This window comes from Mustela nigripes, chromosome 6, assembly GCF_022355385.1.
Source record: "Mustela nigripes isolate SB6536 chromosome 6, MUSNIG.SB6536, whole genome shotgun sequence".
NCBI lineage: Eukaryota > Metazoa > Chordata > Mammalia > Carnivora > Mustelidae > Mustela > Mustela nigripes.
In genome coordinates, this window is record NC_081562.1 from 26,321,823 (window position 1) to 26,344,577 (window position 22,755).

Genomic DNA, 22,755 nt, shown 5'->3' on the forward strand with positions numbered 1-22,755 from the left:
AAGTTTTACCACACATATGTGACTGGAAGAACAAGTAAGGCTATCAGTGGTATAATTTAAACTTAAATGAAGTTTAACAGGCATTTATTTCATGAACAAAAATGACTTCCAGAAAAATCAATCAATCAATCAATCTCATGAGAAGGCTTAAAAATAAATAGGAAGATTTATATCAAGTGTGTTTGTATACAATAAGAAAACTCAAAGCAATAGTGGCTTAAACAAAAGAGGTTGTTTCTCACATAAAATAAGCCTAATGGGAAGTTTAGGACTGGTATAAAAGGAACAGTATTCTGTTCTGTCATCCCCTAACTTTCTGTTCTGTCATCTTCAGGCCTGAATAACCTTCTTCATGTCATCCCATAGCCCAAAAAGGCTGCTGAATTCCACCGATCATCTCCTTCAGTCTGCAGGTCTGGGGAGAGGTGGGTAATGAAGCCATGGTGGCTCAAGTGCCACAGACTCTCACTGTTCCTGCCAAGACTTAGTAGATTTTCTTGAATAAATATTTCTCTATTTGCTGTATGTTTTTTTGCCCTTGGGACAATTCCCAGAGACTTGGAATGATTTGTTTAGAAAGGTATTTCACAAGTTAAATTGTTGTTTTCCTGGAGAGGGGGTCTAGGAAGTCCTGCCTCCACACCCATCCCATTCATCATCACCATTGAACAATCATCTGTCTTTCTTATCTTTATTCTCATATATATGATGTATCTTTTATCTGGCTCTTTTTAAAGATATTTTTCTTTATCCTCGGTTTTTTAGCCATTTAATAATAATGTGCCTTGATATGGAATTCTTTCTGTTTTTTTCTTCTTGGGGTTTACTGAGCTTCCTAAACTTCCTTAAATATTCTTTGCTCTGTTAATTCTCTCCTCTCCTTCTGAGACTCTGGTGGGGTTTTGTTTTATTTTTTCCATTTTTTCCCCTTCTATTTGGTGATTTTTGTTGACTTTTCTTCAAGTTCCCTGATCTTTTCTTCTGTGATGTTCAAACTGATGTTAATCCTACCCAATAATTTTTCAGGCATTGTATTTTTTATATTTCAGATATTGTACTTTTCTCAGTTTTATAATTTCCATATGGTTTCCCTTTTTTTAGCATTTTCATATTTTTCCTGAAATTCCTATGTATTCACAAATTATATCAATTTTTTCCTGTAAGTTCTTTAACATATCTATAATAGTATCTTTAAAACCCTGTATGATAATTCCAACAGCTGTGTTGTCTGTGGGTCTCCTTTTGTTTTCTGGGTTTTGGGGGGTCTCTTTATTTATTATGGGGCATATTTTTCTGCTTCTTTGTGTGTCTGGTAATTTTTATTGTATACTGGACACTGTAAATGATACATTGTGGAAACTAAATTCTGTTATCTTCCTCTGGTGAGCATTGTGTTTTATTCTAGAAAGTAGCTAAATTTCTTGTGGACAAACTTAATCCTTTGCAGGCTTGTTTCTAGGTTTTATTAAATGACTTACACTTTTCTTTTTTCTTCTTAGTCCCAGGATATAGCTCATAGTCCTAGGATGTGTTCCAAAAACATGGTGCTTCTGGTGTACCAGAGGAATGCAAGAGATGTTTCTCAAGCCCCTCTAATTTCATAGGCTTTAACTTCAAACTCTGTCTTCCCAGCACCAGGCAGCAGATGAGATCTCTGCTCAGTTCTTTCAACGGTCCAGCTGTTGTTTTCTACTATGCTCCTTGGAGTCTTGCCCTGGGCATTTGCACTTGAAGAGTCAGCCAAGATTCTGAGAAGATTTTGTGCATACATCTGGGGGCTCCCCCACTACTACTCCTAACTTTCTGGGACTTCCCTTCCCCCTTTAATTTGCAGTTGCTCTGGCAGCCCTGTACTCTGGCCTCTAACTCCTTAGTCCATTAAGTCTGTATCCTGCAGATTGCTCAGTGTCTGCAGAGGGATAAGCCAGTTAAATGTGGACTGTATCTCCTCTAGTTTGTGTCTGTTTATGGTACTCCTTTAGTGTCTTCAAGTAGATCTACAAACCAAATTTATAATTATTATCAGTGAGAGATTTAGTCTGATCCAAACTACTCTGCCATTACTTGAAGCCAGAAGCCTTCATAAATTTTCAAACATAAAGTAGATCATGCTATATATTTTATTTTATAACACTTTTTAAATTGAATACCAAATAAATAAATTGAATACAGTATTCTAGATATTGCTGTTTATCACTATATATTAATTGACCTTATCTTGCCTGACATATGGTGCTCCAAGCATTCAACTATAAGACCATGTAACAAGAATAAACTTAAATGGAATTATGAATTATGAGTTAGACCTCTTTCAATGTTCTTTGAAAAATATTAAACTACTTTCTTTTTAAAGCTACTCTTTACGATGAATGAGCCACAAGAGTTTTATGCAGGTCTGCAACATTATGAATTTAAACAATCCTCTATTAATGTGGATTTTGGTTGTTTCTAGTTTTCTCTATTACAAGCAATGATGTAATAAACATTTTTATACATTAATTTTTTTGGTATTTCCTATAGAGTCATTATCCTAGGAATGGAATTGATAAATCAAAGTTAATCAACATTCAGAATTTTAACATGTAATTACCAATTACTCTCCAATAAAGGCTATATCAATATATTCTCTCCAACAGTACATGAGAATGCTTGTTTCTTCACAACTTTTCAACAACATTGGATATTATTAATCTTTCAAATCTTTCCCATAAGCATTAACTATGCATATGGCATTTCATAAAAGGGGAAGTATCCAGCCATCTTTTGCCATTCTCAGTCTTGATCCTGAGCTATTGTCCCATCCAATTTTCCAACATCATGTCTCAGTCTTGCCTTTCCTTTAAATAGGACAGTCCAATGCTGTCCTTGGGGCTCTCCCTCAAAAACAATTTGGATTCTTCCCAGCATGCTTCCTCTGACTATACCTGTAAAACATCATTCCCAGTCCAATCTGGTCCAAAGCTTTATACCCTGTGCTGCTCCACCATGAATATTCACAATTGACCTCAATCCCTTCACAATCCCTCATTTACTTTCACAATTCAGTTCACTATTCAAAATTTAAGATAGCTTTGTCTTTGTGAACTAAGGTCACTGCAATTTCATCTCAGCCTACAACAATTTTGTCAACTTTGCCGGAAGAAATGCTTTAATATGCCTCCAAAATTACTACTGTAGCTTTCTTGTCTTCCTTACCCTTAAAAAGTAATCATTAAGAGAGCAAATTACATACTGGGGCATTTTCCAGTAAAATATATGTAAAGGAAGGACTCTAAAATTAGAAAGGCTCCTTAAAGTTAGAAAATTAAACACATTTTCCTGTACTTTCTCTGGATTCCCACTAACTGATACGAAGGTATTTTTAAAAAAGATATAAATCCAAGAGAAAAAAAGAACTGGGGCAGGGTGGGGGGTGATAGCTAGAAAACATTGCAAGTTAAAACACAAGAGGAAAGATAACCTACTTAGCAGACCCAAGAAAACTAATTCCTAAGTGAGCAAACTAAATAATATCCCATTTTCCAACACAGAACCCCAAACTATCAAGAATTAGAAGCAACAGGAGTTTGTAATTTGGGGATGAATGGGGAGGAGAGAAATCTAAGGGCTAGACATACCCCTCACCCTAACAAAAATCTTCTTCCTTACTTTGTGCAACCAGGTGACTCACTCTATTTCTACCTCAGCAGAAAATGGGGTTTATGCCCTGGAAAGACTAAAACAGGTCTCTGAGATGGGGGACACATGGCACAGTTGAGAGATGTAACAGTTTTGAAAACAAAAGTGTTAAATAGTAAATATTAAGACCTTCCCCTATAGCTCCTAGCCCTCTTCCATCACTTTGTTCCCATAATACTGTGCAGGATATAAGACAATTCTTCAATATATGTTTGATAAGCCAAAGGAAAGATATAAAGATACTGACACTAGGGTTATCCAATTAAACAGCGCAACCTGATTTCTTTACATGTGATCTGTGGTCTTCAAGCCCCACCCACAATACAGAGTTGCCATTAAGCTTTTTAGTACCCCAATTTTAAATGTAAATGAGCAGTCAAGGATCACCAGACATTTGAAGAAAGTCTCAAACATGAAAGAGATTAAAAACAAAGGTACTAAATTAATTTGGAGAAAACAGAATTTAAGTAATAAGATGAAAACTACTAGAGAGCTAAAAGGATATATTAAAAACACAGAGCAATGGGATGATGTTTTAAAGGGTGACTTCATAAAACAAAAAAGTCTTAGAAATTTAAAAAATATGGCATAAACTAAAAATCTCAATAAAGATTGGAAGAAAAATTTGGGTACCTGTGTGACTCAGTTGGTTAAGTGTCAGACTCTTGATTTTGGCTCAGGTCATGATCTCAGGGCCATGAGATCAAGCCCTGCAACAAGTTCCACACGGGGCATGGAGCCTGCTTAAGGCTCTTTTTAAGGCTCTGCCCTCTTCCACACAGTCTTCCTCTCTTTCTCTCTCTCTAAAAAATAAAAAATAATTAAATTTTAAAAATAGAATAAAATGGTTGAAGAAAAATTTGACAAAACCTTCCAAAGGATAACAAAATGACAGAGAACAGGAGAGAAAAGATCAGAACATTTAAGGACCAAATCAAGAAGTTCAATATCCAAATACTGTACGTCATAGAAAAGGGAAAAAATAATAAGAAAGTGGGGGAAATAAAATCACTAAAGAAATAATTCAAGAAAAATTCTTAGAACTGAATGCTATTGCCAGATAAAAGGAGCCCATCAAGGGTCCAGCAAAATGAACAAGATATATTAGTCAAAATTTATCATTTTTTTTTTAAACTTAAGAATACTGGAGTCAAGGAGAAAATCCTAAAAGCTTCTAGAGAGTAAAAAAAACTGGTTAGAGTCTGACAAAAAAAAATCAGAATGGTGTGGATATTTTTAACAGCAACTGTGGGAACTAGAAAAAAAAATCTGCAGAAAAATGAGCTTTATGGAATTTTATACCAAGTAAAACTAGCAAAAATTAAAATTAATAAAAATAAAATTAGTAATAATTTAATAATACAAAGCCTTTTCAGATAGGCAAGTTCTGAAACAACATACTCACTCTGCAATGTTTTCAGGATACAACTGGAGGAGCTATCCCACAAAATAGGGGAGGGGAAACAAGAGAGAGACAGATATGGGATAAAAGGAACCCAACACAAGAGAGAGGTAAAAGAAATCTCCTATGTGTGGTTGAAGGGAAGTCTTGGGTTAACACCCATGCTACCAGTCTGGAGAACAACTAGTCTACCTCTGAGCAAGTCACAAGACTCTGAGAGAAACCTAGGATGATGAAATTGATAGAAAGCCTAAGGCATATGAATATCAGGAGAAGAGATGACACTCCTGAGGGAGAGTTTAAAGGTGAGTTGGTGATAAATACATAGAAAATAAACAAATAAGACAACTCCAGGTAAAACCAAAAGTTCCTTAAGGAAAAATAATCATATGTCAACATTTATATTATCATATTAATACTGATGCAATCAAAATTATGCTATAAATATTGGGAGAATGAAGGATAGGAAGTGTGTATGTTGGGGAGAGGTAGTAATGGAAGATAAGATGTCTCCATAGTGACTCCACAATGAGAAGCCAGTAGATAATGTCCGAAGCTTGAAAAATCAGTGGCCCAGCAATTCCACTCTTAGGTGTATACACAAGAGAATTAAAAATTTGCACACAGATGTTTGTAGCAGCTTTCTTCATAATAGCCAAAAAGTAGAATCAACCCAAATGTCCATCAACTATTGAATGGATCAACAAAAAATGGTATAGCCATACAATGGACTATCACTCAACTACGAAAAGGAATGAATTACTGGCATATGTTACAACAAGGATGGTCTCTGAAAACATTGAGTGAAAGAAGCCAGACACAAAGACCACATACTGCATGGTTCCATTACATGGAATGTCCATAATAGGCAGATGCATAGAGAAAGTAGGTAGATTAGTGGTTTTCGAGACTGGGGCAGAGGGGATGGGGAGTGACTGCTAATGTATTTGGTGTTTCTTTTGGGGTATTGAAAATGTTGTATAATTACATAGTAGGAATGGTGGCATAACTGTGAATATCCTAAAAAAAATCAATGGATTGTCCAATTATTTAAAAGGGTGAATTTCATGATACATGAATTATATCTCAATATACTTGTCATAAGAAAAAAATCAAGGGGTGGCAGCTATTGAGAAATACGGCAAATCCAAAATGAAACAGCTAAATAAATTGAAGTGGTTTCCCTGGTGGACTTTTAAATGAGGAAAGTGGATGGTCAAGGGATGTTCTGTGTACTCAGTTGTGTAAGACTATTTGACTCTTAACAGGATCGCATTACCTCAATGAAAGTAATAATGAAATAAACAGTGACTGAAGAGCAGGTGGAAAGTTCTGGAAGTTCCTGCCAATACCCTATGCTGGCAGCGTGGACTGTGGCTTTTGTAAAGTTTGGGCCCTGTGATTTGGCCTCAACAAGATGCCCTCCCTTTCAGTATGGCAGCTCCTCCACTGATGTCCTAGTGTCTTTATTTAATTTTGGGACAATGAACACGAGCTGCCTTGAGCAAGGTGCTGTTCATGTCTTATCACCACAGCCCCCTCCATTGCCTTGCATAGCAACTGACCCACTGGCTTAAATACTTTTTTTGAATTAGTGAACAAATGAAACAACACTCCTAAACTAAGTCTTAGGCAAACTAGAGGCAAATGCAATAATGTTATATGACACCACCTCTTAGATAAAATATTGGGGTCCTGCATGTAGAGGCTGGGACAGTATGTACTGCCCAAGTATGGTGGAGGGCCAGGGTACAAGAAATGGCACCTCGTTACCAGTGTTCTAGAACTGGCACATCGAATTTACGGTAATGTTTCCTGTTTACAAGCTATTGTGTCTCGTGTCAACCTCTTTCTCCCCATTTCCATGGTCACTGACTAACATTTGTAAAATAACCTTTGATTGCCTTCACCCTGTCATCTTTGGCTGTGGTTCATAGACTAAAGGGGCATTACCGAGAGAGGATATCTTAGAGAGAAGAACGTGAAAGTGAAATAAATGATGCAACTGGGCCATCAAGAGGGAAGGCTAGGGTGCCTGGGTGGCTCAGTGGGTTAAGCCGCTGCCTTCGGCTCAGGTCATGATCTCAGGGTCCTGGGATCGAGTCCCGCATCGGGCTCTCTGCTCAGCAGTGAGTCGGCTTCCTCCTCCTCTCTCTCTCTGCCTTCCTCTCTGCTTACTTGTGATCTCTCTCTGTCAAATAAATAAATAAAATCTTAAAAAAAAAAAAAAAAAAGAGGGAAGGCTAGCCGATAAGTGAATTCCAGGACCAGGCCTGAGGTACTGAGGCAGAGAGTGGGGAACCAGAGCGTCCGCTCAGGAACCTTCTGACCCCTAGGTGAGAGTGGGCCTCTTTCAGCATGCTCCCATAGCTCCCTGATCTTTTCTTTCTTACCATTTGTTGTAGCTTATAACTTTTCACTAGATAGTAAGCTCCATGAGGAGACTGGAGCAGTGACTATGCATACGTGTGGGTCTACGGCTGAAGCACTCACTCTGAGTCTTGAATATTGGGGTCATTACTGCCTGAGTGAGCCCTGCACGGCAAGGGAGGCCACCATGGCTGGAGATCTATTTAGCTCACGGCCAACAGAGCTGGGAAGGGAATGCCTCAGATTGTTATGTGGAGCCCAAACTTGAGATTGACTAACATCAACTTCACATAATCTTTGCTTGGATTCAGAAGATAGGTCACTTCCCAATCCTGGGGGTGATTTAACCAGGTAAGCTGTTTAGAAGGCCCGAGGCAGTCACAGTCAGCTATAGTGGGCAGGAGGATTATTCCTCAGAGGGTAGAGGAGACGAATGACATTTTACTTGGGAAACAGTTTTGGAGTCTACTCCCTAGAGACAGAAGGAAGGCCTTGGGGTGAGGACAGAGAGCAAAGAGATTCTGTAGTGAAGTCAAGGAGGAACTCAGATTCCATTTAGTTAGATCAAGTCAGACTGCTGCCCCGTACACTCAGATACTAAGACAACTTCTTAGTGCTGATCCGTAACTGTGGGAGAAAAAAAACTTAAACCATTTATCTGAAATCAGGGTTGTCAGGAATGGAATGTGGAATCCCCATGCTCAGAGAACAGGAACAGGCCCCTTCTTGCAGAGAATCTGGCTTTTCCTACACTTTCTCATGTAGAAGGCTATCAGGAGAAGGTTATGAATAGAGTCCTTTTCCTTTGGCGAAGGAGACAAATGCTCTATTCACACCCGAGCCATGCCCTGCCTGCAGACTGTCTCAGCCAGGATTATCTTGGCTTTTGATGAAATCCCCTGGGCAGTAACGGCAACCTCCCTCTGCTGCTCCATCACGTGACTGGAGGGCTCGCGCAGCAGGAGCTGTTAAGGCATGTCTATTTCATGAGCATCGCTCACTTAATCTCCGTCCTAATGATGGGAGAAAGGTGCCGACACCGAAAATCCAGCAGGTGGGCTAGAAGAAAGAAAGAAAGAGAGAGAGAGAGAGAAAGAAAGCAAGCAAGCAAGCAAGCAAGCAAGCAAGCTGGAAAGGAAAGGAAACTCAGTTGGGACTGAGTTCGAATTTTGCCACTGGTATGTGTTGTAGTAAATGACGTCGGCCAGATTAGTTAACTGCCTGGAGCACCAGGCTTCTGACCTATGAAATAAGGGAAGTTGGGCTAAAATCCTGGCTCCTGAGGTTTTCAGAGGATGAAGTAACACGAAACACTCAAGATCACGTTCCCTATGGCTGGTTCACCACAGAAACTCTCAGTGCGCCAACCCCTCTCTTGCCTCCCCTTCCACTTCTGGGCTCAGGGTAGGTGAATATGGCATTCCCGCAGAATGAGTCCATTGAGACAGAGCCGGACTTTAGTTCATTGGCTATGTTCTAGCATCGCCTGAAGTAAATACCAGGATACTGTTCCTGTGCCACCTGTCATGAAGTGGAGGCAGGGGTTGCATCATCCCAGGTTACCTGTTCTGGAGAGTTCTTTCTGTGCTGAGGATTGCAGCAAGAGCTCTCACTGGAGCCTGGCATGTTCTGCGTCAGTGGCCATGGCTGCCTGCAGCAACGGCCCAGCAGCAAGGATGTGGAATGCAGGAACACTGTGACTCAGCATTTGTTGATTCTCTTTCCACAAATATTGAAAACCTACGTAGAAGACAGACATCATTCATTCGTCTTCAAATATTTCTGTAACATTTATTCTATGCCTGATGCTGTTCTAGGTACTTCGCAGGTATGATCTCAGGGACTCCTCATGTCAGTTCTGTGAGGTTAGTACTATTATCCCTATTTGCGGGGTAAGGAACCTGAAGCAGAGAAGTTATGGAACTTGCCGAAGAAACATGTGCACAAGGCTTTTCTTTTACTCGGTGACGGTAACATTTATAGTGTCCCATGGTTTATCTAGTGCTAATGGGTAAGCATACATTCATTTGGTCGCGTTTTCATTTATTCACTGAGACTCATTACCCTTCACGAAGCTTGTGCCAGACTCTGCCTTAGGGAAGGTGGAGTCACACGAGGCAGGTCTGCCCTCACAGAGCTGACCGTCTGAGGAGACAAAGGCCACCGAAGCCCCACTTTGATCCTATGACTCTGCAACCAGCAAAGCCACAGCTGGCTGGGGTCGAGAATGCTGTCATTGCCAGTGGAACAGACTTCTTTTTATAAAACAAATGACCTTTAGGGGGCATTAAACATGGGATAGTTGTACTCGCTTAAACCTCCATAGTTCAGAAGAAGGAAGGAGTGTGGGGCTAATGCTCCCATCAAACACCCAGTAGGGTATACGAAGGGCCCACTATTTCCCAGGCTTCACGTGTGTGTTACTAATGAGGAATATTTTGTATGAGGTGTTAGGTATTTATTTCTATGCATACTGAAAAATACATAGACAATAACATCGACCCATTATTCCGAACATACTATTGCTGAAAGATTTCTATAAGTGAGTAAATTCAAAGGAAAAATATTAAACTAAGAATGACATGGGAGGGGGTACATTCAATAACAAATATTATCCAAGGGGCACTCACATGACTGCTGTTTGGGAAGCTTAAAGTGGTTCCGGTTGAGGATGTCACTGACATTTCGGGCAAGACAGTTCTGCCTCGTGTAGGGTGACCTCCCACATTATGTGCAGCCCTTTCCCACGACATGGCAGCAGTACCCCCCCAATGCCTGTGGACAAGCCCCCCACAAAATGCCTCCAAACATTTCCAAATGGCACCTGGTAAAAGGCAGGGAGGGATGTGGGGCCACCCCCCTATCCTGGCTGGGAACTCCTCCTCTAGACTTGCTGGCTGGAGGTTCCATTAGAAACAAAACAAAACAAAACAAAACAAATGAACAAAACCAAGCTATTTCCGGATATTTTTGAACTATAGGAGGAAAAGAAGAAAAAGGCAAGTTCAAGTTCTAAGTGGCTTACAGCGAGAGGCAGCAGAATAAGAAAAAGAGAACCCAAATGGGAAGAGAGCAAACACACAGAAAGTCCTGGCAAGAGCGAGGACGGAGCGCAGAGGCCTGGGGCTATAGACAGAGCCTTCTGGCTTGGGGCTGCTGTTTCGGGGCAAGAGCAGTTCCTTCCTGCTTGTCTTACAGGTGCCACCTGGCATCTGACAACGACCAAAGAGAGCGCCCACAGCCTGCTGAAGAACAGGCAGCACCACCTCCTGCCTGAACGAGAGGCCGTGCCAGCAAGCCAGGAAGGCACCTTGCATGAATACAAGGATCATAAGACTAAAAAACATTGACAGACTTATCAATCACTAAGGCAGGAAAAGAAGGCCCCAGAGAACCACACGTCTCTTTCCAGGGGGCCCATCATATGCTGAGAATGGGGCAGAGGAAGCGCCAGAGCATGAGAATGAATGAAGGCTGTTTGTACACCACCCGGGACACTGTCCGTGTCCTTTAAAAATCTCGGTTACTTGGAGCGACTAGTTTTCTCCACACACTCCATGTTTGCGTGTCATCTCCCTCCCTGGGCCTGTAGAATCAATCTTCCCAAAGATGGTAACAGGTGCCGTCATGGGAAGAAAGCTTCCCATGTCCATTAAGTTTGGGAAACATCACCCATTTCCATTTTGGAGATTCACAGTGCATGTCTGCACCTTAAAAGTTTTGAGAAAATATCTTCTCTCCCTTTGGGAATTAAAAGGAGAACTCCAAACTCCTTCCCTGGTTTTAAAAGTCAGCTAACTTGCCCCACTTTACCCAACTGAGGTAATCTTCTTGGGAGGCAGATTCATCACAACTGTTTCTAGTCTCTGTCTTACCCATCATCCCTTCTGGGCCTTCTCTCACATTCCTCCTTCCTCTAGAAACACCCTTCCCGAACCTTTCTGCTTACTCTCTACCGTCAAACCCCAGCTCAAGATTCATTTTCTATCTACTGTGCTCTCCGGTTGACTTTCCCTTTACTGTGAATTTTCTTAGAGCTTTATCCGTACAAGGTGGTATCCTATCATTGTGCTTACTACCGTGTTGCCTTGGGGTTATTGTCTGGGTATGTGATATATCAAGTTTGTAACCAGTTTTGCTTCAACTTCTCTTGGGAACTGTTGCTGTATTATGAGTTATAAGGGCCTTACAAAAAAAAAAAAAAAAAAGAAAGAAAAAACAACTTCTTGATACATATCCTGGTGGATGTGCCAATGGCTGGCTTTGTTCCCTTATAAAACTACTTCAACTCTGTCTCAATGAATTAGCAACCATTGTGTAATGGCTGAAAATATGTATTCACATTTTTTATGTTTAATTGCTCTCACATTCCTCAAATTAAATGAAACGTCTACTATAACAGATTCTACCTAAAACTGTATAATGTTGGGAGTATTCAAAGTTAAGAATGTCCTTCTGGAAGTGGAGTTTGATCTTTTATCTACATGAATCTTAAGAGTTTATTTTTATTTCTATTATATTCCCTACCTTCCTCACCAACCCCCCAAACCGTTGCCTTTCCTGTGGTCTTTCTCATGTCAGTTAATAACAATTCCATCCTTCTGTTTGTTTGGGACAAAAATCTCAGTGTGTCATCACTGATTTTTTTTTTTTTTAATTTTAAGATCACATCAAATCCGTCAGCAAATCCATTTGATTCTACCTTCAAAATATATTCAGAATATATTTCTGACCCCTGCTCCCCTCTCCATGTCACAGGTTGTGTCCTTCTGGAATTTGATTCTGAGACAGAGCTCAGTGGGCAGGAAGGTTATCCAGGAATGCTCCCGGGATCAACAACGCCTGAGGAGGAAAGCAAATGGGTTTGGGCAGGAGGAAAAGTTGGGCTGTGATTTGGTCACAATAAAGGCCAGCTGTGCCTCCACAAGGAGCTCTGAGCTCTGAGCTAGGACAGCCCTTGGGAACTGTCTTGAACAGAGATGAGGCCCCAGGCCTTTATAGGCCTTACTGGCCCGTCACTGGATGCAGGCCGCCCTGGGAAGGGGGAATGCCTTTGGGAAAACAGCTCTCTTCAGAGAAGGCAACTCTTGAAGAGGGCTGACAGCCAAAGGCCATTTGCTGGGGACCTCCCAGCTGCTGTAGGAATCAATCTTTTATTCCTGAAGGGGACCTGAACAGTATATCACACATCACTACCCTTCACCATGACCATCTTGATCCGAACCCCTGTCTTCTCGAGAATGATGCAGTAGCCTTTTTACTGTTTCCCCTCAGCCCTCTTAAAACGTTAACTAGACTGATCTTTTGAAAATATAAATTAGATGATATCATGCCTCTGCCGAAAGCCAACTGGTGGCTTCCCATGTTATGCTGAGTAAAAGCCAAAATCATTGCCATGGCCCATCAGACTGCCTAGCCTCTGATTCCCACGATTCTCCGGCCTCAACCCTGACTACTTGCTCTCTTGCCCACTGCACTCTGGCAACTCTGGCCTTCTTGCTATTCCTTGAAAATGCTTGGCAAGTTTCCATCTGAGGCCTTCACACTTTGCTCTTCCCTCCACCCAAAAGATTCCCTCAGACCTCAGCAGGGACTCCTTCCCTAACTTCCTCGGGCCTTTACTCCTGTTACCTTCTTATGGAAACCTTCTCTGACCCTACTTTTTAAAAACTACACAGCTCCTTCCTCTCGCTCTCATTGTCCCTTTGTATATTCCTTTTCTCTGCAGCAGGGAGCTCCAGGAGGGGAGAAGTTTTGAACTGGTACACTGAATGCTCTATGCCCAGCACATATACCCATGCCTGGCATACAGCAGGTGCTCAAAACATGCATGTTGAATAAATTTTTGTAAGTCACAGAGTTCCCATGACTGGTACAAATTGAAAATTGTTCCCTGGGTTCTCCATGCCTCTAGGAAAGTCATAATAGCATTGCTTCTTTTCCTTTTGTTAAGCTTTGGTCATGCAGGCCATTCATTTTTCTTTAGCCAAATTAAATGAAGAGATAGCTTCCATGTCTTTTACAGAACAGGCAGTCAAGATGCCAGAATTCCGATTTCACCTCACACCCAAACCTTACAGAAACATTTTTTTTTTCTTCCAAATTTGCTTTAGGTTCTTAAAAGTTAAAAAGATGTGACTTTTGACAATGGTGAACTTTGTCTGAACTCTGTGCTCCCTGAAAGCAGTGATGGTTGAAAAATCCTCCACACTTTCGTGTTCCAAGAAATAGCTAACCACCACAAAGAAAGACCCAGCCTTCCCCTGTTCTGAGATAAGGCCCAACTCCATGCCTCCTCATGATTCCCATAAGACTTGGGGATGACTCCCTTGTTTACTTGCCTCTATAAAACTTGGGCCTCTTTTATTTTCTTTGAGACATTTCTCATTAATAAATGTTCCCTCTCCTGCAATAGCCTGAATAAAATTATATCCACAATTGACAGCTCTATTTTATCTTTCACACTATCATAAAGAGAGGACTTGTGTTGGGAGGGTTTATTTTTAGCCTCAAAGATAGTGTTTGTTGAAAAATAAGCAGCTGACAATAGTAAGTAACAAAAGAACTCTTGACAATAGAAAACAGACAACCAAAGGGTCCACTCCCTCAGCAGAAAGCCAGCATGGAGTTGAGTTTCAGAGCAGGGAATAATTACTTCTTCCAGAGGCTGGCAGAAACTTGATTCAAGCAGATGGCTGGACAAAAAGATATTGTTGGAAATAATTTCCCCGTATATAAAGCAGATGACGTTCTATAAAACTTCCCCCTGAAATAAATTATTCCCAATGTCCTGGGCACAAAAGTCTCAGTCCTTTCCTGTCTAGGATCCCTGGTGCTATAGAGAGGGGATGAAGGCAGAAAGCTGCTAGAAGCTAGAGACCGTCATATACTGCATGTCTGCAAGCTCTTACCTTTCCAAGAGGTGGGTTCAGGAGGACCACCTGCCTGTCTTCCCATAGAACAGAAGAACTGTGACCAGCTGTATTAAGATCAGGGTTTAGACAAATGGTTTCACCTTCCTTCCAAACCATGGTTAGCCCTTCATGCCAGGAATTATATGCTAGTGAATCCAGCAGAAACATTTAGCTTCGTTCTGTTGGACACAAGTCTTCCAAATACTCTACAAAACCGAGAAATGACTAGACCAGTCCTAGATGCTGATGAAGTCTGATGCTAGGGACTCTACAGACTCAGGATTCTTGGGATAAGTGAGCTGGATTTGGTGTAGTGGGAATTTCCTAAAAATTGAATGCCAAGTGTTGAGTGTGTGTGTGTGTATACATGTGCATTTTTTAAAAGAATGATTCCACAAAGAAGTCTGCATTCTTCCTGCAGATTCTACAGCCTTTTCACATTCTTAAAGGGATCTGTGCCCCCTCTAAATGGCTAAGAACCATGACCTATTATAAGATCTATTAGAAGAAGATGTCTGAGCCTTCAAAGAACTATTCCCTAGCCAGATCCCCCGCATTCCTGAGGCACTAAAGCGCACAACTAGTGTATGAATGGACTGACTTACTTCATTTGTAGGCTCTCAGTCTTTTCCTGGGATCAGCAATGAGCCACGAAGTCCTGCCAAAGACTGTGGTATCAGCAAAGTCCTGATTAAGTCAATTCATCTCCTAGAAGCTGACAAGGAGGAGGTTATATGCCACCAAAGGAAAGAATAATAATTCATTTTATATTGTCTCAGTCTGTTCGTGCTGCTATAATAAAATACCACAGACTGAGCAGCTTATAAACAGCAAAAACTTATTGCTCACAATTCTGGAAGCTGGGAATTTCAAGAGCAAGGCACCAGCATGGTCATGTTCTAGGACCTCTTCTGGTTCAGAGCTGGGGTTTTCTCACTGTTCAGAGGAAGGAGCTAGGAAGCTCTGTGGGGTCTCTTCATGAGGCTTCCACCCTGGTGACCTAATCACCACCAAAGGCCCCATCTCCTGAGACCCTCAACTTTGGGGGTTAAAATTTCAACATATATATGGGGGTGAGGAGAAAAACAAGCATTCAGATCATAGTAAATATTTTCCACAAATATTCTCCATTAAGAATGTTATCTGTCACTAAAAACAGCAGTGGTCAAAGACAGAATATGAAAATGAAATGAAGACATATAAATATTATCAAGACATTGGGTCTATTTTTTTCTTCTGAAGTACTCAGACCTGGATTATGTGGCCAATATTTTGAATTAATAATAGCGTTCAGAATCATTGCCATATATTTTACATAATTTTAACAAACAAGGCTTAATTGGCTCACTGAACTGTGTCTTTGTGAGACTCTAATTTTCCTACAAAAACAGTAAATGCCAACAAGATAGACATTCCTGTTCTTCTAAGCTCTGTTTATGATTCTAAGAAGTAAACAGACAGTTATTACATTAAAAACATTCCCTCTATGCCAGCAACATCTAATTTTAATCTGTGGGTCTTTCAGAGGAAGAACTAAGGGCTAGGAATGGCACAAAGAACCCCCAAATATGCCCGATACCTAAAATCTGAAGCCTGATCCAATTCTACTGTGGATAAATAAATCATGTTTCTCAACGTCTTGTCTTGATATAGAGAATTGGATAATATTGGTGTCTTAGCCTATAAATAAGATTCTCTTTATTTCTAAATTCCTTTGAGACAGCACCATGGAAGCATCTTTTTAATTTTTTTTTTTTTATAGAAAGTGTTCTTTTTTTTTTTTTTTTTAAAGATTTTTATTTATTTATTTGACAGAGAGAGATCACAAGTAGGCAGAGAGGCAGGCAGAGAGAGAGAGAGGAGGAAGCAGGCTCCCTGCTGAGCAGAGAGCCCGATGCGGGACTCGATCCCAGGACCCTGAGATCATGACCTGAGCCGAAGGCAGCGGCTTAACCCACTGAGCCACCCAGGCGCCCACCATGGAAGCATCTTGCAGACCCATGGCAAGAAGTGCTATTTGTCAAATTGGATATCAAATAAATAAATTAAGTGGAATTCTGGTGTCCATATGCATTAGTATCCCCCAAAGGGACCAACATACTAACTTGGGCAGAGCCAACAAAAAGTCCCATTGAAGTGCCACCTCCTCTACGGCCAACTTAATTGCTCCCTGCTCAGTGCTGGCCAAACAGTATCATAATTGCTGGCTGTTATGTTTGTCTCCCCAACAGGCTAAGATCCTACAGGGCAGCATCTGTGTCTTTACCCTGTATCTCTGGTAGCTTACACAAATCGGTAGCTTGATGTTGGTAGGTATTCATTTAAGGACAGTCACATGTTAGATCAGAGTCCCCATCCCAATTCTGAATATGCTCTGAGGTGGCTTACCAGTTCATAGTCCTTCTTTTCAGAGTCCTGGTAGAAGTACTGAAGGACCATGCACTTTCCATTTCCCTACTGCAAGTCACAATAGGAAAAGGTGATTCTGACCTTCACACTTCTGAGGACCCTGGCAGTGTGAAGAGTAGAAGTGGGTAAGAATAGCTAAAATAGGGGCACTGAACTGGGTGGTTCAGTCGGTTAAGCTGCTGCCTTTGGCTCAGGTCATGATCCCAGGGCCCTGGGATCAAGTCCCACATTGGGTTCCTTGCTCAGTGGGGAGCCCGTTTCTCTCTCTCCCCCCTGCCTGCCACTCTGCTTGTGTGTGCTCTGTCTGACAAATAAATAAAATCTTTAAAAAAAAAAATAGCTAAAATAATTCAGCTCAACGATTTGGCAAAACATTTTTCTGTACCTGACACTGTTAAAAGCTTTCTGTATCCTCACTGAAGCCATAGGCGGGTATAGTTGGGTCAGCGGCTCCAGGAATGTAGGAGGGACAATAAAAATGGCCGCCGGGCCGTCATCTTCCAGGCTGCCCTCTTCCTTTACCCATGATTCACCCGCCGGAAGGACGTATGCTGAGGACAGGTCACCATAAGTAAACGGATACCTATGAAGGAAACAGGAACATCAGGACTCCCCCTACCCTCCAACCACAAATACCTTAACATATATAGTTGTTGTGAACCCACACCCTGAATACCTTACCTTATATGGCTGTGAACCTATGCCCTGTCTTAAGCCAAATGAAAGACCCACTCGACCCCCTCCCGGGCGTGACTTCCCGGACTCTCCTCTCCTGAGTCGCGGAACTTCGCCCAAGAGCGCCTTTAATAAAACTTGCCTTGCGCCTGTCTCGCCTGGTGTCCTGTGTATCTCGCCTGTAAAACCTTACAGGTATGGTTATCAGAGCAATTTTACATGCGAGGAAAATGGCACAGAGATGTGTCCAAGTGACGGAGTCTCATGCAAATAAGCCCCAGGCCTCCCACCTCTGAATCAAGGCAGGATGAATCATTTCTCCTCTGTGTTCCCAGAGACTAGGCACTCACGTGTGGACCTTTTTGTACCATGTTGCGATTACAGTCCAGTCCATGCTGGTCTCATTGGCCAAATAGTGAGTTCCTGGAGGACAGTGTACTTACTGGTCATCTTTTGGCTTCCCCACCTAGCAGAGGGCCTAGTTTATAGTAGCTTCTCCATAATTCTGCTGAATAACTGAATGAGGAGAGTCTCCTTTCCAAACAGAGCCACTTCTGGGGCATTCTCCAGAAGAAGGGATGAAGACAGACTCATTCTACTGCCTCAGTTGCGTGTGTGTACATACACGCATGTGTGTGGTGGCGGGATCAGTACGTGGGTGTGTGTACATGCTCGTGTGTGTGCCCCAGCAAGAACTTCCTCAGGGATCACTGAAGTTTGGGGGGATTCACTGGCATTTAAAACCAACCCCATTGCTCACTCCAAGCAAAAGTAGTTTTTAAAAATAATTTTTATAAAATTTAAAAAGTCAAAGTCATTTTTAGAAATATGTGCAACTTTAAACTGGGCAATTCTACTTCCGGGAGTGTATCCTAAGAATCTTCCCGGCTGTATGGCTAGAGGCTGCAGGTGTAAAAATCTGTGGGGGCTGAGCAGGTAACACAGCAGGCAGAGGAGCTGGGTAAGAAGTGTAGATCCTGTCCAAGGCAAGAACAGCAGCACTCCGCAAAGGGGCCTGCCCATTATTGCGGGTGGCCAAACTTTGTCGATAGGGCCGAGAAATCTCAACTTTAAAATACTGACTGTAGTCGATTGCAAAAAATGGACCCAAATTATTGCCCTCCCTCTCTCAATGCCCTTCGGTAGAGCCCTCCCACTTTGACTCTGGGCTGGCTTTAGGACTCGCTTCAGCCAACAGAATTATTGGTAAAATGAAGGCAAACAGAGGCTTGAAAAGTGCTTGCCCACTAGGGTTTTCCTCTTGCTGCCCGCCGGACCCTGGCCACCACTGCCAAGCGAAGGAGGCAGGGCAAACTTCGTGGATGGAGAGGTGTGACCAAGACACCTCTGTTGCTGCAGGCAGCCGCGAGCTACTTGCCAGGCATGCAAACGAGGCCATCCTGGATCATCCGGCCTCGGCCAGCCCAGCCGCTGACCACAGCTGCATGAGTCCAGTGGAGACAGTTCACCTGGCTCCCAGATTTGTGAACTTAAGTTTAAGCCAGGATTTGAGTTTTAAGCCAACACATGGTGGGGCAGTTTGCTATATAATAAAACTAACTGATAATAAAATTTAAATATGTCTGGAACGAAACAAAAGAGGGATCCAGCTCATTGTAGCTTCTGCAGGAGGTAAACATTTAACAACGAGGAACTCCCTTGCACCACATCACTGCTTATAAAAGTGACAGAGCAAAAACCACCTACAGGTCCCTTTCATGTCATAGGAGAGTGGTTAACAAATCATGACGCACGCCTACGCGGGCAAGTATGCCACCGCTAAATGCGACGGTGGAGAACAGAGCCACACACACCGGTTCAGATCGGCCACGGCACAAGCGTATACAAACGGAACACGGAGCAGAGGGGGTCACACAGAGCAGAGGAGAGGGCTTCCTGCTCTGAGGAATAAATAAAAAGCTCAGATTAAGCCCAGAATGTTTATAGGAAAGTGCTCAATTTTGCTTTTTTAGGATATGAGTGTACGGTAGTGAGAGCAGCCAAAAGCTCTGCTCAAGCAAGGAAGGACATGGTTCTAAAGGGGGGCGTCAGACAAATAGTGGGAAAATGGCGGATGTTTTGACAGTGAAAGACATTCTTACATTCAGTAGCTCGAGTCTTTTTAATGTCTTCAAACATGTTGCCGAAAATTATAGGACTTGAAAGTGTGCTCTAAACACAAAGGACAATGAAAATCACTGGTATAGAAAAATCTTTAATGACATGCAAAGACAGCTATATGTTAAATAAAAGAAGCCAATTGTAAAACACCATGTACAATACAATCCCATTTTTTAATTGAAGTATAATTGACATACTACATCCTATTCATTTCAGGTGCACATCATAGTGATTTGATGTTTTTACACATTGTGAAATGATCTCCATGATAAATCCAGTTAACATGTGTCATTATGCGAAGTTCTTACAATATCATGTTCCTGATGCTGTGCATTGCATCCTCATGAGTTACTTATTTTATAGCTGGAAGGTTATACTTCGTGATCCCCTTAATCTATTTTGCCTGCCCACCCAACACATCCCCTCCCCACACCTCATAACCAACATTTTCTTTTCTGTACATATTAGCCTGTTTGTTTTGTTTGTTCATTTGTTTTGCTTTTTAGATACCCCATCTAAGTGAAATCCTATGGCATTTGTCTTTTTCTGTCTGGTTTATTTCACTCGGCCTAGTACCCTAAAATTATATCTATGTTGTCACAAATGGCAAGATTTTATTCTTCTTTATGACTGAGGAATATTCCATTGTAAACATATGCCACTTCTTTATCCATTCATCCACAGATGGATACTTAAGTTGCTTCCGTCTCTTGGCTATGGTAAATAATGCTGCAATAAACCTAGGGGTGTAGACAGCTTTTCAAACTAGTGTTTTCATTTTCTCTGGGTAAATTTCCAGAAGTGGAATTGCTGGACTGTATGGTAGTTCTATTTTTGTTTTTTTGAGGACTCTCCATACTGTTTTCCATAGTGGTTGCACCAATTTTCATTCCCACCAACAATGCACAAGGGTTCCCTCTTCTCCACATCCTCACCAACACTTATTTCTTGTCTTTCTGATTTTAGCCACTCTGACAGCGTGCAGCGGCATCTCACTGTGGTCTTGATTTGCATCTCCCCAATGATGAGTGATGTTGATCAGCTTTTCGTGTGTCTATTGGCCATCTGCCTGTCTTCTCTGGAAAAATGTCTATTAAGGTCTTCTGCCCATTTTTTAATTGGATTATTTGTTTTTCTGGTGTTGAGTTATATACGTTCTTTATATATTTGGGACATTAACTCCTTATCAGATATATCTTTTGCAAAGATTTTCTCCCATTCAGTAGGTTGCCCTTTCATCTTGTTGATGGCTTCTTTTGCAGAAGCTTTTTAGTTTGATGCAGTCTCAGTAGTTTATTTTTGCTTTTGTTTCCCTTGCCTGAGGAAACATATCCATAAATACATTACTAAGGGTGATGGCTGAGAGATTACTGCCTCTGTTTTCTTTTAGGAGCTTTTTTTGTTTTAGGTCTCACATTTAGTTCCTTAATCCATTTTGAGATGATTTTTGTGAATGGTGTGATTGATCCAGTTTCATCCCTTTGTATGTAACTGTCCATTTTTCCTAGCATCATTTGTTGAAGAGACTGTCTTTTCCCCATTACATATTCTTGTCTCTTCCCTTATAGATTAATTGACCATAAGTGCATGGGTTTGTTTCTGGGCTCTGCATTCCATTCCATTGAGCCATGTGTCTATTTTGTGCCCATACTTCTGACTCCTACAGCTTTGTAGTAGATCTTGAAAACTGGGATTATGGATACCTACATCAGATCTTTTAATTTTGTGTATCCTTTAACTACATCTTATAGTTACAGTTGCTTTGATACAATCTCGTTTTCATTACAAAAAGCATATGCAGCCATAGGAAAGTAACTGGGGATAGAGACTAAAACTGGGGTGTCCTAGTGGTTATCTTTGGAAGACGGGGTAGGGGTAATTTTTATTTTTTTATTCTTGGTCACTGGTATTTTCTAAACTGCTATAATGGGCATGCACTATTTTGTACTGAGTAAAACTTCCTAAAAGTTCTAGTTTTTTAAAAAAAGTAAGAGGGCATACTCATGAATGTACACGCATGTGCACCCAGAAGCAGAGTGGAGTAAGACTTCATATTTTTCTGGACAGTGCTTGCAAACGTTCTACCACTGCCCTGTACTCATTCAGAATTCTGTTTGGAGGTAGGTAGCCTCTGGAACCGTAGAATCTTCAACCAGGCAAAAACACGTGGACTCCTTGCAGGCACGTCACCTACCCGATTCTCCTGGGAGGCAGGCAAATGCCTTTGGCATCACTCTCCACAGCCAGAGGCAGAGATGAGGTAGTGACTTAGATGCTCTGTTTCTGGCATTCTGCAAATCTGCAAGAACGTGAACAGGCCCAGCAGCTGTGGCTGCCATGTGATGGGGCGGGGGGGACACCCGCTCATTAAGGGCAGCAAGTCAGAGCTCTCTACCGGCCCCGGCAGCCAGTGATGGACAGAGCACCGAAGTGTCTTTGTGCATGACGGATTCAGCTTTCCAAGCAAACGGTGGGAAGATGAACTAGCTAATCATCACACCCGTTTCTAAAATGCCATCTAGTCAGATGCAGCAGAGCCCAGCCATATGTCCTTGGCCATAAATGTGGTGAGAACAAAAGCCAAAGGAACTCTGTTAGCAAGCTCAGGGGAACAAATAGCGAAGTAACAAGTCCAAGATTCAGAATGACAGGCAGTGTGGAAGATGCCACAGAAGTACAATCTATCACTAGTGTAGTCATGGGGCCAAAGTCTATGAGAATTTTACAAGATAATGAATTAATGGCTGGTCTACAAAATGGAAAATTAGAGCTGACGAGGCCAGCAGACCATCCTTTTGAACTGTCTGTTGACCTGTAATTGATCTTCTTTAGTAAAGGGAATATGGTTGCCAGACATCTACAAGGATGTGATTGACATGTCCCTGTCACCTTTTGGAGCACTCATATCATGTTCAACTCAGCTGTTCTATATACTTGTCCTGGAATAGAGTTAAAAAGTACAATGTTTTCCCTTTGGAAAAAATCCTGAGTTAGGTTAAGATGAGGAAATAGATTCCCCAATTATTTAGAAGAACAGATCACGGATTGGGACTGTTCGCCTGTCCCTCTCTTGATTGGACCCACAGTACTGTTAGTAAATTACATCACATGTTAAAGCTCAGCAGGAAACACGGTCCCAGTCCTCCTGCAGGGCCCTCAGCTCTAGCTACCAACCAGCTCTGCCTG

At 41.7% G+C, this 22,755-nt stretch overlaps 1 protein-coding gene across 1 annotated transcript in view; it reads right to left on the reverse strand.

Annotated features, from left to right (window-relative positions):
• Window positions 1–17,842, reverse strand: part of LOC132020253 (uncharacterized) — a 39,530-nt gene extending 21,688 nt beyond the window's left edge. The window contains exons 1-3 of the mRNA XM_059404455.1: window positions 17,799–17,842; window positions 17,159–17,356; window positions 10,647–10,786 (exon numbers count right to left, since the gene is read on the reverse strand). Of these exons, the coding sequence (XP_059260438.1) occupies window positions 10,647–10,786; window positions 17,159–17,356; window positions 17,799–17,842 (382 nt within the window). The remainder of the gene's footprint in view (window positions 1–10,646; window positions 10,787–17,158; window positions 17,357–17,798) is intronic.
• Between the last annotated feature and the right edge of the window lie 4,913 nt (window positions 17,843–22,755).